We start from the raw sequence: 12,450 nt of genomic DNA on the forward strand, positions 1-12,450 counted from the left end.
ATGTGATAAATGACTCAGGCATGTAGGCTTTTTAAGGGAAGGCATTATTAGTACATGTTTCCACACTTTAGGGACACATCCCTGGGAGAGGAAAAGATTATACAGGGTGGGCTGTTGGAGAGCCACTAGAGGAGTTCATATTTCCCAATATTTCGTAGGACAACTAGAACCAGATGACAAGAATTTAACTTTTTCAAGTATTGTTTCTTTTCCATTAAATGTGAACATACTCTCAGTAGATCCTAGCCAAAATGGCAAGGTAGTGCTATAAAGGCAACCGTACAGTCAACAAGTGAAAGGAAAGGTAGCTGGTTATAGGATTGTTACTGCATTGTGATGAAGAGTTCTTAAAAGAGGTGAGTCTTCAGCTCTTTCCTAACAGGACCAGTGCTGGGGTGGTCCTTATCTGGTAGCCTCGAGTCATAGGGATACATGACATTTAGAGCAATGCGCCCTGGTAAAATCTGTGCTAGCAATTACTAGATAATTATTACAAGTGATTGTCATGGTAAGGCCTATTAGTTACATCACTATGAAGCCACATGACTGCAGCAGCAAACACTTTCTTGTAAGAATTGGTTAGTGTATTTTTTTTTTCAGTTCATAAAACTTTTATTCGGTTACATCGTAGCGAAACCATAAAAACTACAGAAATAAAATATTACAGTACATATAAAAAGTCTCGATTTCTAATACATTTAAATACTATTATCATTTAAAAACCATTGTTAAAAATAATTAATTGGGAAACTGAGCAAGAAATCGAGTAAACAGAAGCTCAAGGTTTGCAGCGGATTTTTAAACATGATTTTAAAAAACAAGCTACGCACTTATTATTATTGTTGTTATTTGGTCTGAGGTGTCATCTGGTAGATTTTATTAATTATGTTAATATTTATATTAATATGATCTAATGTATTGTGGTGTTTTATCCTGGTTTCATAATTCATAAGTATCTTTCGTCATCCTATCGCTCTGAATCTCCTCAACCACCATGGTCAATGTTACTATGTAAAACATCTCTGGTACAGGGGCTTCCAAATAAACAAACATACATATAATGTGACTGCCTCGCCTTAAAAATTAAATTATATAAATGGCCATCAACCATGCATACAAGAGTTGTTGTTTTTTTTGAGCGACGCGCTTACCAGTGCTGTAGTTTGAAATTTGGCAGAAATGGAGTCTCTGTCTGGAGCCTTTATTTTCCTAGTGTCTTCCATTTAGTATTTGGGGTTCTCCTCAAACCTAGGGGGTTGCCCCAGCTTGTTACGGGCACAGTGATAGATGAATTTGATAACATTTCAGATAGTTTGGGTGCTGTCTGTCACTCGGTGTGGATGATCCTCCTCCTGGAACAACGTGCTGGCGAATGGCGTTGGCATTCTTCAAGGTCGCCTACATCATGGGCAGTCTAAATTGCAAATCTAAGTAGCGTGTCTTTCTATGGCAACTGTATGTGCTGTTGGTTTTTTGCCATCACATGGTTTGCACTTGGCCTTCTTTGCATGTCATTACACTTAATAGGTATTAAGGGATGACGAAAGAGAAGCATTGACATCATTTTTTACTCATTCACTATTAGCTGCATCTCCTGTTACAAATGAGGTTACAGCATGTTGCAGTTCATCTCTTACATGGGTAGTACACGCGTTCGAGGGCCTGGCCCCGGTAAGCGCAGCTATGAATAGGGGTTTCTGCTGGAGAGATAGATCTGTTTTTCTAAAGTCCATAGGTCTGGATTGTAGGTAGAAATGATTCTCCGTTCATTCTTTCTATTTGTGGTTGTAGTGGAATGGCATGTTTTCACACCATTTGCATGTGTTCGCACATTAACACCAATCAACACATCTGACTTTTATGTGCTATAACATGCTAACACGGACATGCACAAATCTGAACCATCGAACCACAACCACATACATAATCAATAAAGAAGCACTTGCTCTTGTAGGAAGGCACTTTCTCATATAACCCAGACCTATTTGCTTTGCCATTGCTTGTTTATATAGGCTGTACTGCTGCAGCTTTGTTGTTCATATGTGCTATAAATAGCAGGTATTACTATTAACTAATATGATGGTGCTCAATGATGTGGAGGAACTGACTCCTTTTAATTTAGAGAACCATTTAAATGTTCTCTTTGCCCCCTCTTATGCCAACCTAACCCTAATAGACCGTCAAAATGATTTGCCAATTTTCTGTTATGAGGAACAAGAGAACATCTCACCCAGTAAGTGCACTGAAGTGGTGCCCCTGAGTTGTGTACAGACTTGTGAGTGTTGACAAATTTACCGAAAGCAAAATCTCCAGGCTGGCTTATTTGAGCGTTCCAGACCGAGGCTGAAGTGTTCTCTTCCTTGGCAGTTGGGGGGCAGAAACCGTTAACTTGCCTGCAAAGAAAGGGGTGTTTTCACTTATGCTTTGCACAAGCATAGTGAGAACAAATAAAAGCCTACCTAAAAAAGCAAAAAAAGAGTTGACCGCTAAAGCTATCCGTAAATGGTACACTCAAGAAAATGTTATATTGTCACCGGAAATTTGGAAAACCATTAATCAATTTAATTTCTGCGTACTGCGTGGTGCCAACTGGCGCCGAATGTTGTATTTTAGCAAGTGGCTATTATATCGTACACCAGTAATAATTGCTAAAATGTATAATAATGCGTCTGCTTTTTGTTTCAGACATTGCAATTGTGAACAAGCCAATTGGTCTCACATTATTATGTCTTGTCCTAAAATTAAGCATTTCTGGGAAGAAATTATTGGTTTTTTAAAGACTTATTGTTTGTTATCTGTCCCATGCAATGCAACAATGTTATTATTTGGATATGACCCTGATTGTATATTTTCCAGTCACTTGGCAAAATTGATTTATATTATAATGGCTGTGGCTAGATCTTTAATTCTGCAGAATTGGCTTTCAACCTATATCCCGACGCTGCAGGAATGGTTGGAAAAAATGAAAAGGGTCAGGAAAAGCGAACTTTTATATGCTCAAAGAGTTGGGGGTATTAGAAAATTCAATCAAATTTGGAGATGTTATTTTGAGTAAATTGGTTTAACATTACGTTAAGTTGAAACTAAAAGTAATTGTTATTTTTCTGTGTTTAATTTCTTTTTTTTTTATGTATGCCGTATATAATCTGAATACAACTTCAATAAAAAAAGATTTAAAAAAAAAAAAAAAACTGTCTTCAAATATTGACTTTTCTTTGCATTCTTATTAGTATACTGTGTGCGTGAAAAGTATAATCCACAAATTGTGCGTGTGTGCTCCTGTACTAAAACGCCAGCAATGGCAGCAAACAGAAGTCACTATGAACGGGCTCAGCAGAAGCTAAAAGCATCTCCAACAAATGTTTTAATGCAATCCATATGATGCAGTGAGCAAACCAAACATCTACAATAATGTGACCAGAACACTAAGAACATAACATAACATAGCAATGGCAAAATGTGCACTGTGAATGCAGATTTCATAATGGACAGGCAGTTTGCATGTTTGCACCTCCATATTTATTTTAAATGAGACCTAACCAATTATTTCATAGCATAATTTTCAAAATATAGTCATTGCTAGGCTTGAGCCTAAATTTACGACTAAGGCCGTAATGGGACATGGTGGACCTTTGTAACCTATTTTTTAATTACGGTTTGAATAGGGGTGGGTGAAATATTCTGTTCCATCAGTGAGATTTGCGGAATTTTAGCGACTCTGCGTTACTCTTGTATCGCAGAGTCCCCCCAAAATTCCACTAATCACCGTGTAGCGGAATTTTTTCTTGCCCACAGCTCCAAAATGGTATGTTGGCAAGCAAGATTTGGCATCCCCTAGCAATATTTCTGGTCGCTATGAGAACAACTGGCGAGATTTTTCTAATGCAGGCAGTCGCGGATGGTCACAACCACTTGCAGTCAGAAAGTTGCATCTCGAGTAGAAAATCTACTCTAGCAGAAGGAAAATCAGTTCGAGTAGCTGCGCCGAGTGGTGCCGTTTGTGCGGATTTTTTCTGCGCAGAGCGCACTCTTGGTGCTAAATCACAACACGAGCAGTGCGACGTGTCTATTTCCACCCACTGGAGGAACTCCATGGAATCGCTCAGAGTTTTTATGTAATCCACAGAATTCCACTGGGTCAAATGTAGCCTTTATTTCCTGAAAAATTCCGTGTCCTTCAGGAATGTCAGAACAAGAAAACATTCAGAAACTTACCTAAAATACCATACAGATATCAACGTCAATGAACCAGAATGCTGTAACACAACACCTCCTTTAATCCCAATAAAATCACAAGGTTGGCTCTTTGTCTTCTTTATTTGCTGATGATGGGAAAACCAAGGCCATGTAGTGCAAACCGTTGAAAGTTCATAGTTCTATAACAGGCCATTTACGTCCTATTCCTACCTCTGTTTTCATGACTCGTGAGACCTGGAGCAGCACGCGCATTGTAAGTGCTAGTCTGGGGAGTAAGTAGTTTTTACCTTGGCTGAATTTACTAATTTTAGGTAGCATTTAGTTCTGGGTTGTTGTTCCTAATTTCGTGCAGGGCAGAATTAGGTTATTCTGTAAAATTCTATACAACATTAAGGACTTAATGCACATATAATTAACAGCAATAAGTGTGGGTTAATGACAGTGAAGTCATGGTGTTTTTATCCTACAAGTGCTCATCATGGGTACTGTAATAGGTTCATCGACACCAAACTCATGAGAAAGGTGTATGGAAATAGGAGCCTAGTACACAGTGAAAGGTTGTTTCCATCAGCTGGACAGCTGCCTACTACAATTGGCCACTTGCTTGAGCGGTCAGCTGTTTACGACTGCGCAGAATCGTTCCATTTGCCTCTAAATATTGGTACCTATACCCAAATAGCTTAACCCCTTCGCTGCGGCGGCTATTCCGCCGCAGCGATAAGGGATGGGGTGGCCGCGCGGCGGTTCCGTGCTTGTGACAGAACCGCTCCGTCACGGCTCGTGGGTGAGCTGTGCTTGTGACGGAACGGTTTTGTCACGAACCCGCCCGCCCATTAAAACGTCAGCACAGGCGCGGAATTCGCGGCGAATGGGCCGTGACAGAACCGTTCCGTCACAAGCACAGCTCACCCGAGGCTTGTGACGGAACGGTTCTGTCACAAGCATGCAAGGGGTTAAAGACACATCAGAAGGGCAAGTGCAATTGAGCTTTGAGTACTGAGGAAGATAACGCTTTTCTGCGAAGAAAGAAGCCCACAAAAATACCAGAAAGCACAGAAATTCATCTGCAGTAATATCATTTGCATTGTCTGACGCCATCCTGGTTTTTGAATGAACAGCATTTTGCATTCTGGATGTGTTCTTTCTTTTATTCCTGCATTGGAAGTATCGTTTTACACACTCCACCATACACTGGGTTGTTGGCTGACGATCGAGGGCTAGCAGAAGGTGTCTCTTAAGACACACGTCTCTATTTGCTTAGTTGTACAACTCTTCGTCCACGTGTGGTTGCTTCGTTCAAAACGTCTGTCTTTCAGATCTGGGGTCACATGAGCACAGGTTCTCGGCGGCCTGGTGTGGCTCTGCGTTCAGTTTTTGGTGTATTGAAAGGCTTTTTTGTTTCTTTGAGGTTTGCTGGCTGCCATTCGAGTAACCGAGAGAAACTAACACGGAAACCTCCTAAGTGCTGCACGCTGTGGCATGCCCTGCACGTGTGGATGCTTCAGGAAGGCTCGATTTAATATCAGATTCTGGCAGAGATAAACATGTGAATCAGAATGTTAATCCTTTAATTCTTTGGCGCAGACTTTCCAAAATATTGGAAGCGGCTGAAACAAAAGTAAAGCCGTTATTTTTCACACAGCGCAGCGGTAGAAAAGCATAAATGTAAGATTTTGTGTGCGCTTGTTCGCGGTCCTTTTATCCAGGTAAATTAAAGTAGCCAGCGTAGGCTGTAGACTGGACCCTCATATGCAATTCAGTCTTGACCCTGTTCCTCAGAGGAACAGTTCAGCCCGATCTGCAAGGCCAGGTCCTCCCTGCACCGGGACAGAAGCAGCCCTGGACCGGTTTCACCCTTGCAATGGGCTCCTTAGCCAGATATAGCTTGGTAGGACCAACGCCTGGGCATACCGGTGCACCTAGGGCATGGGGAGCAGGTTCAACACTGATTTGCATGTGGCTGGTTCCAAACTGCGGTGGCACAGTGGGCATAAAATGATGTATTGGGATGTGGCCCGAGGGATTGCCAGTGGCTGAGATTAATTTAAGCATTCAATCCATCACTTTGTTGTTTTTGCACCCCTCTTGACAGGGTTCATACAATGTATAAATTTCGGGCCCATATAGAAACCCTTACGGCCAAGTTCCTTTATTTAGGATCACAACACTCTAGGGTTACTTTCAGTCTCCCCACTTGACCTTCTAATACTCGGAGGTTGATTTTAAAAAAAAGTCCTATATCCAGCCAGAGCAAGTGTGCACCTTCAATATGGTGAAATTGCAACAGTTTTTCGATTCACAACCCATCAGGCATCCTTCGTGGATTTAGAGGGGTTAGTAAACTTGTTTTTCCAAATGCCTCTGGACTGTCCATCGAGCAGGCAAGTGCGGAGTAAGAAAATATGCATTTTCAAATGCTTCCTTTTCACTATGTTCTTCTTTTTGTGAATATATTTCCATGTGAACAAATCTCTTCCCTGCACCTGCAGTGTAAAAGAGAGGTGTTTGGGACACATCTCAATCCAATTGTATTACCCACACCTACTTTTTATGGGTGATGGGACAGACGGTTGATTGGCGGAATAATGCAGGGAAATACTCTGCATGCCTTTACCACTCATTTTTCACGCCACATTTTTTTAGAACGCATATGCTTTTACAAAGTATGCCTTTACCAGCATTGTTTATATAAATATACACAATGTATTTGTGGGGGAGATCCCCCCCACCAGCTGCGGTCGGCTGTAGGAGTTCCTGCAGGGCGGTGACGTGGGGAGGGGGAGGGGCAGGATTGGGGTAGTAATGTATGGATTACGGAGTTTAACAGGTCAGTAAATGTATAAATAAATCAAAACTAATTTTGTTGCATGCACTGCATCACCAAATGCGATGTAGTGCACGCAACAAAATTCGTTTTATTTATTTATAAGTTTACTTACCTGTTTAACTCCGTCATCCATACATTACTACCCTCACCCTGCCTCTCCCCCTCCCCACGTCACCGCCCTGCAGGAACTCCTACTGCGGACCACGGCTGCCCCCCACTCCACCGAACTTACCTTAAATGCGTGGTAAAGGTATATGTTGTAAAAGCATATGCGTTCTAAAATCATGCGTGGTAAAAAAAATGTGTGGTAAAGATACAACGTGGTAAAAACCTCGTTGTAAAGGCTGTTTCCCGAAAATCCGCTGGAGCGCCAACATTTCTGCGGTAAATTATTCCCAGGGCTGGAGAAACATTCATTTCTATAGAGGTGTCAGGAATGTGGCTATTACGAAAGTTGAGAGCCAGAAACAGCCTTTATTTACAACGAGGTTTGTTCCACGCCCCGGGAATAATTTACAGAAAAAATGTTTACACATTCAGCGGATTTTCCGTTGACCTCAATTCTGTACATTGGGATTTTGGATGTGCAGGTTGCAGTCATCTTCCCATATGTGGCAAAAATGGGCGAAAAAGAAATGTGGCTTCGGCCTTAGACTTTCTCCTTCTGCTGCAGGTGATATTCGAAAAAAATACACAGAATAATGCATGTGTGAGCTTAACTGTCCCTGCAAAGATCGTAAATCAACTTCAAATACATATATAAAAACAGTTCAGTTCAAGTAAATGAAAGCCCGCCATATCTTTTGAAATGAGTTTAACACGTAAACTCGCCCCTTTAAGAGATTGGTTACCAGCTAATTGTGGATTTCATTTCAGGGAAAGTAGAAGAAAGGGGTGACAAGCCAGTCACCTCGATTCCTTCTTTTCTGTTTGAGTGGGGAGAGGGCAGCCTCTTATACTGGAGTTTGGAAGCGGGTGTCGTGACGTCACAAGTCAGCTGTGATAAACTATTTTGGCCGGACAGGGGTGTGTTTTCTTGTTCTTATTACAGGCGAGGAGATTGTTACAAGGACATTGTGTATATGTTACAGCGCAGTCGTTTTAGGCGCCTGTATATTTTACGTGCACTGTGGTGTAACTAAATAACGAAACAAATACCAGGGATGTTGGTGTATGTTACCATACAAATCGAAATAAGGAGCTAATGTTACGTTATGACGCGCAGTTTTCTGTAGTGCCCTGTAAACAGTTTTCACGGCTTCTTGGCGCTGTGGTGTGCCTCTGGGAGGCTGGCAACGGCGCATCATCATGGAAGGAGTTTCTATGAGTGGGGCCTTGCCTAGCGTACCGCGTGTGTGCGTTTGTATTGGGCCCGGGAGTGTTGTACCCCTGTTAGCCTGGATATGACGTTCTATGTGTAAAATGTGTGATGGCAGAGATCTGGCGGGTGAGGGAGGGGCACTGGAGCCCCTCCAAAGCATGGGGTGTTCATATTCATGGAGCCTTAGTTTTCCCAGGAGGTGCTTTTTAGGTCTCGTGGCGATTTACAGCGCGAAGCGCTGTCCCGCCAGAGACCTATTGTGAGCGACGCAGCTTTCCAGGAGACAGCACCTGGCTGCGTGCATTTCCTCTGCCAGAAGGCGATTTGAGCGGGCCACGCGCACGAGAAAGCGCTCGCTGTGGTAACACACAGCGACACCTCCCCTGCACGCATGCGCACACACAGAGACACACACACGAGCGCACCTACACACACGCGCACACACATACACCCCCACCCCCCTGCCGCACACACACAGAGACACACACACGAGCGCACCTACACACACGCACACACACACACATAGAGACCCCCCCGCTGCCGCCGCACACATACACAGAGGCAACACACAGGCGCGCGCACACACACACACAAGCGCACCCCCCTCCCACCTACAACTAAGTGCCACTTACCGCCATTCTGGACTTCTGCAGCCTCCGCAGGGCTCTCCCTCGGACATGGGAGCCCCGCGTCACCAGCACTGCTTCTCTCCGTGGCACTCCGTGGGCGTGTGCGCGGGCTTCCGAAGACGGAAGTCCCGCCCTATGGAAGGTTTCGGTTTCGTGTTGTGGTTTTCATGCTTTTTGCTGTCCGTTCATGCCATTTAATTTGATGCTGGGGCAGGTCCGCACGTGCTACTCTTCAGCCGCTCTCATACAAGCTGTGTAAGCCGCCCAGTTTGATGCGAGTTTGTTGCCTTGGTTAGGGGTTTCTTAATGTTAGTCGGTAACGGACCTGTTTTTAACCGCTTCTCCCAGAGCGGGGCTGTTAGGCCAGTCTGTGGCTCGACTTTCAGGATGGGAGGAACGTTAAAGAGTGTGGTATGGCCTTTTATCGTCAGAGTGAACGATCGTTGTACCTCTCCCGGGTATGTTCGTAACTGATACTCCGTGCAGGAAGCTTTGGCTGCTGCCCCAGTTCCCGGGTTTTGGGATATGCGTAGCATCCTTAAGGGACGTTGTCAGGGCATGTACCATACGGGGACGGTTCTCTGAGGCATATGTGGCATTTTCGACACTAAACGTTCCGTTAAGAAGCAGTGGTTCGAGTGGCACCCTGCTGCAGCATTGACTTGCTTTCTCGCACGTCATCCATCGTAGCAGACTACAGCGGCATCCCTTTCGAATAAAGAAACAGACTTGGCACACGCTCACCCACACTAGTTATTGCCGGGATTCCAATCTCTGTAGTCAGTACGCTATTGCGGGTCTGTGCCCTCACAACGTTACACTAATGACGAAGGGGTAGGGAACTCTCATATCCACTGCTGAAATGAATTAATATTTACCTATACTATTTACCTTCTTTAATGAAGTTTTATATAGCGCAAACTTTACCCAAAAGGTGTCAGAGCTCTTTACAAAAGAACTAGGTAAGTTACAAAAGGTACACAAGATACACTAAACACACTAACAAGTTACATACATACAGTTACAAAGGTACACAAAATAGAGCGGTGTGAATAATAAGTGCGTCAGCCCCGTGCGTGAGGTGCATCTTCAGAGCTGTGTGAATAACAGCTGTGAGCCCTTGCCTAAGGTGCATTATCAGAGCTGTGTGAATAATAACTGTCAGCCCCGTGCGTGAGGTGCATCATCAGAGCTGTGTGAATAATAACAGCTGTGAGTCTGTGCCTGAGGTGCATCATCAGAGCTGTGTGAATAATAACAGCTGTGAGCCCGTGCCTGAGATGCATCATCAGAGCTGTGTGAATAATAACTGCGTCAGCCCCGTGCGTGAGGTGCATCATCAGAGCTGTGTGAATAACAACTGTGAGCCCCGTGCCTGAGCTGCATCATTAGAGCTGTGTGAATAATAACTGCGTCAGCCCCGGGCGTGAGGTGCATAATCAGAGTTGTGTGAATAATAACAGCTGTGAGCAACAGCATACTCTTGCACACACTCTCACTGCTCACCAATTCAAAGTTTGCTAAAAAATGTATGCAACGCATTGTCATACACAATGCCAATAACTCAAACTTTAACCCCTTCGCTGCAGCGGCTATTCCGCCGCAGCGCTAAGGGGGTGGGACGGCCGCGCGGCGGTTCCGTGCTTGTGACGGAACCGCTCCGTCACGGCTCGCGGGTGAGCTGTGCTTGTGACGGAACAGTTCCGTCACGGCCCCGCCCGTTCTTTAGAACGTTAGCGCAGGTGCGGAATTCGCGCCGCGCAGGCGCGGCGACACGGCCGTGACGAAACCGTTCCGTCACCAGCACAGCCCACCCATGGCCCCTTACGGAACGGTTCCGTCACGAGCATGGAAGAGTTTATGCTGCGAGACCTATTGCATTGTACATGCTTGTTCACTTTCTAGCCATTTCCCAGGCTTGTGGTCTGTTTGCTTTGTGCTATATTGATGGTTAACTTATACTTGCATGCTGGACACGCTGCGGCTTTTGTTAGGTTAGAGTTGTGCATGCGTTGGTATTTGAGTGCACTCCAGTGCAACGAGCGGGAACAAGCCGCGATAGCTCAGTAGGTTAAGCTCCAACAGCAGTAACAAACAGATAGCATCTTCATATCCTGACTGTCTGACTCCACCTTTCATCTCGCAGAGGTTGATATAAACGTAATATCTTTGAGTAGACTAATAATCGCACGATTTACCAAGCGACCAGAGTCAATTTAATTTTTTGGAGTCAGTGTCCTGTGCACAAGGACAACCCTGCTGTGTAAATATTGCCCGTGGTGGTGTTGAAATTGGCACTCTCGTCTAGGCAGTGCACGGGCGCTGCTGGAATTGTGTTGGCGTTAGTGCGCATGCTTGCTGTGTGCGTGAACACATAATTCAATAGAGGTATTTTAGTATGAGGGTGCAAAAGTGCACACGTTGCCTGGGTCCCTCCGTGGCCAGTGAGAGATGTGGATTTAGCTGATGGCTTTGAATGCAGCAAGGCCCGAGCACTGTGTAAACTAATCAGCCTCCTTGAAGGTGAATGGTGTGGATTAAGTTTGAAACGACTGAAAGGCTTAAGTTAACACCTTTCATTACAAAAACACGAGCGGTGATTAGGTTAAAAGTAAACAGTTACCCTCTAAGGAAGCGGGCTGATATGTGGATTATTGCACCTAATCACCTTGTGAAAGGTGGAAGAGGCCAGCGTTGGGGCTAGAGTGGGCGGGGCTTCTACAAGGACTGGCCAATGAGAGGTGGGCAGGAGTTCCCTTGGCTTGAATGGGCCTCTAGCCAAGGCACTTGTCTGAGATTCATCAGGGCACGGTGGTCAGCAGCTGCCCTGGGAAAGAGCGTGCTTATAAGTGTGTGGCAATAATTTGGGCTTGTATTTGCCATGGCACCCCAGGTGGCAGAGCGGCTTGCAGCCTAGAAACCTGTGCTTGTAGACACCCAGGGCCTTGCTTGGACCAGGCCCCAGGAGGGATGGGAGGGCAGCCGTGGAAGGGAAGGCAGCAGGTCGAGAAAGAGCGGAAGCCAGGGCTCGCAGTCAGTGTCGGGATGGTAATCATTGGATTCTGCTTCACTCCTAGGCGGCTGAACACCCTGAACAAGTGCGCCTCCATGAAACTCGATGTGAACTTTCAAAGGAAGAAGGTGAGTCCGCGCATGCGCCACACGCATATGCCATTTCGCGCACTAACATGAACCATGTGAGAATAATTGCACAGGAAAAGATGCATTTTAGATTTAGCAAGTACTCAAAGTTTGGGTTAGTATTTGTGAATAATCAGTAAATGTCGCCTATTTAAAATACCTATATGTTAAGTTTTAGTTTACATACGTTGCTTCTGTCAATGGCATATGCAAATGTTGATGTTTAAGCTGCAGACCTACCACTGTTCTTTATTGCATAATTCTGGTTAGTGTTCTTTACAAACCGTAATGTTTTTCGTGTTGAATAATAAATGGTTGGAAATGGTTAATGCTTC

The 12,450-nt window shown here is 44.6% G+C and overlaps 1 protein-coding gene across 4 annotated transcripts in view; it reads left to right on the plus strand.

The window, feature by feature from the left end:
• STARD13 (StAR related lipid transfer domain containing 13) overlaps nucleotides 1-12,450 on the plus strand; it is a 419,590-nt gene that overhangs the window by 375,091 nt on the left and 32,049 nt on the right. For all 4 annotated transcript variants that reach the window (XM_086935118.1, XM_086935117.1, XM_086935119.1 and 1 more), the window contains exon 4: nucleotides 12,052-12,115. In XM_086935118.1, the coding sequence (XP_086791244.1) occupies nucleotides 12,052-12,115 (64 nt within the window). The remainder of the gene's footprint in view (nucleotides 1-12,051; nucleotides 12,116-12,450) is intronic.

Source organism: Lissotriton vulgaris, chromosome 8 (assembly GCF_964263255.1).
Source record: "Lissotriton vulgaris chromosome 8, aLisVul1.2, whole genome shotgun sequence".
Lineage (NCBI taxonomy): Eukaryota > Metazoa > Chordata > Amphibia > Caudata > Salamandridae > Lissotriton > Lissotriton vulgaris.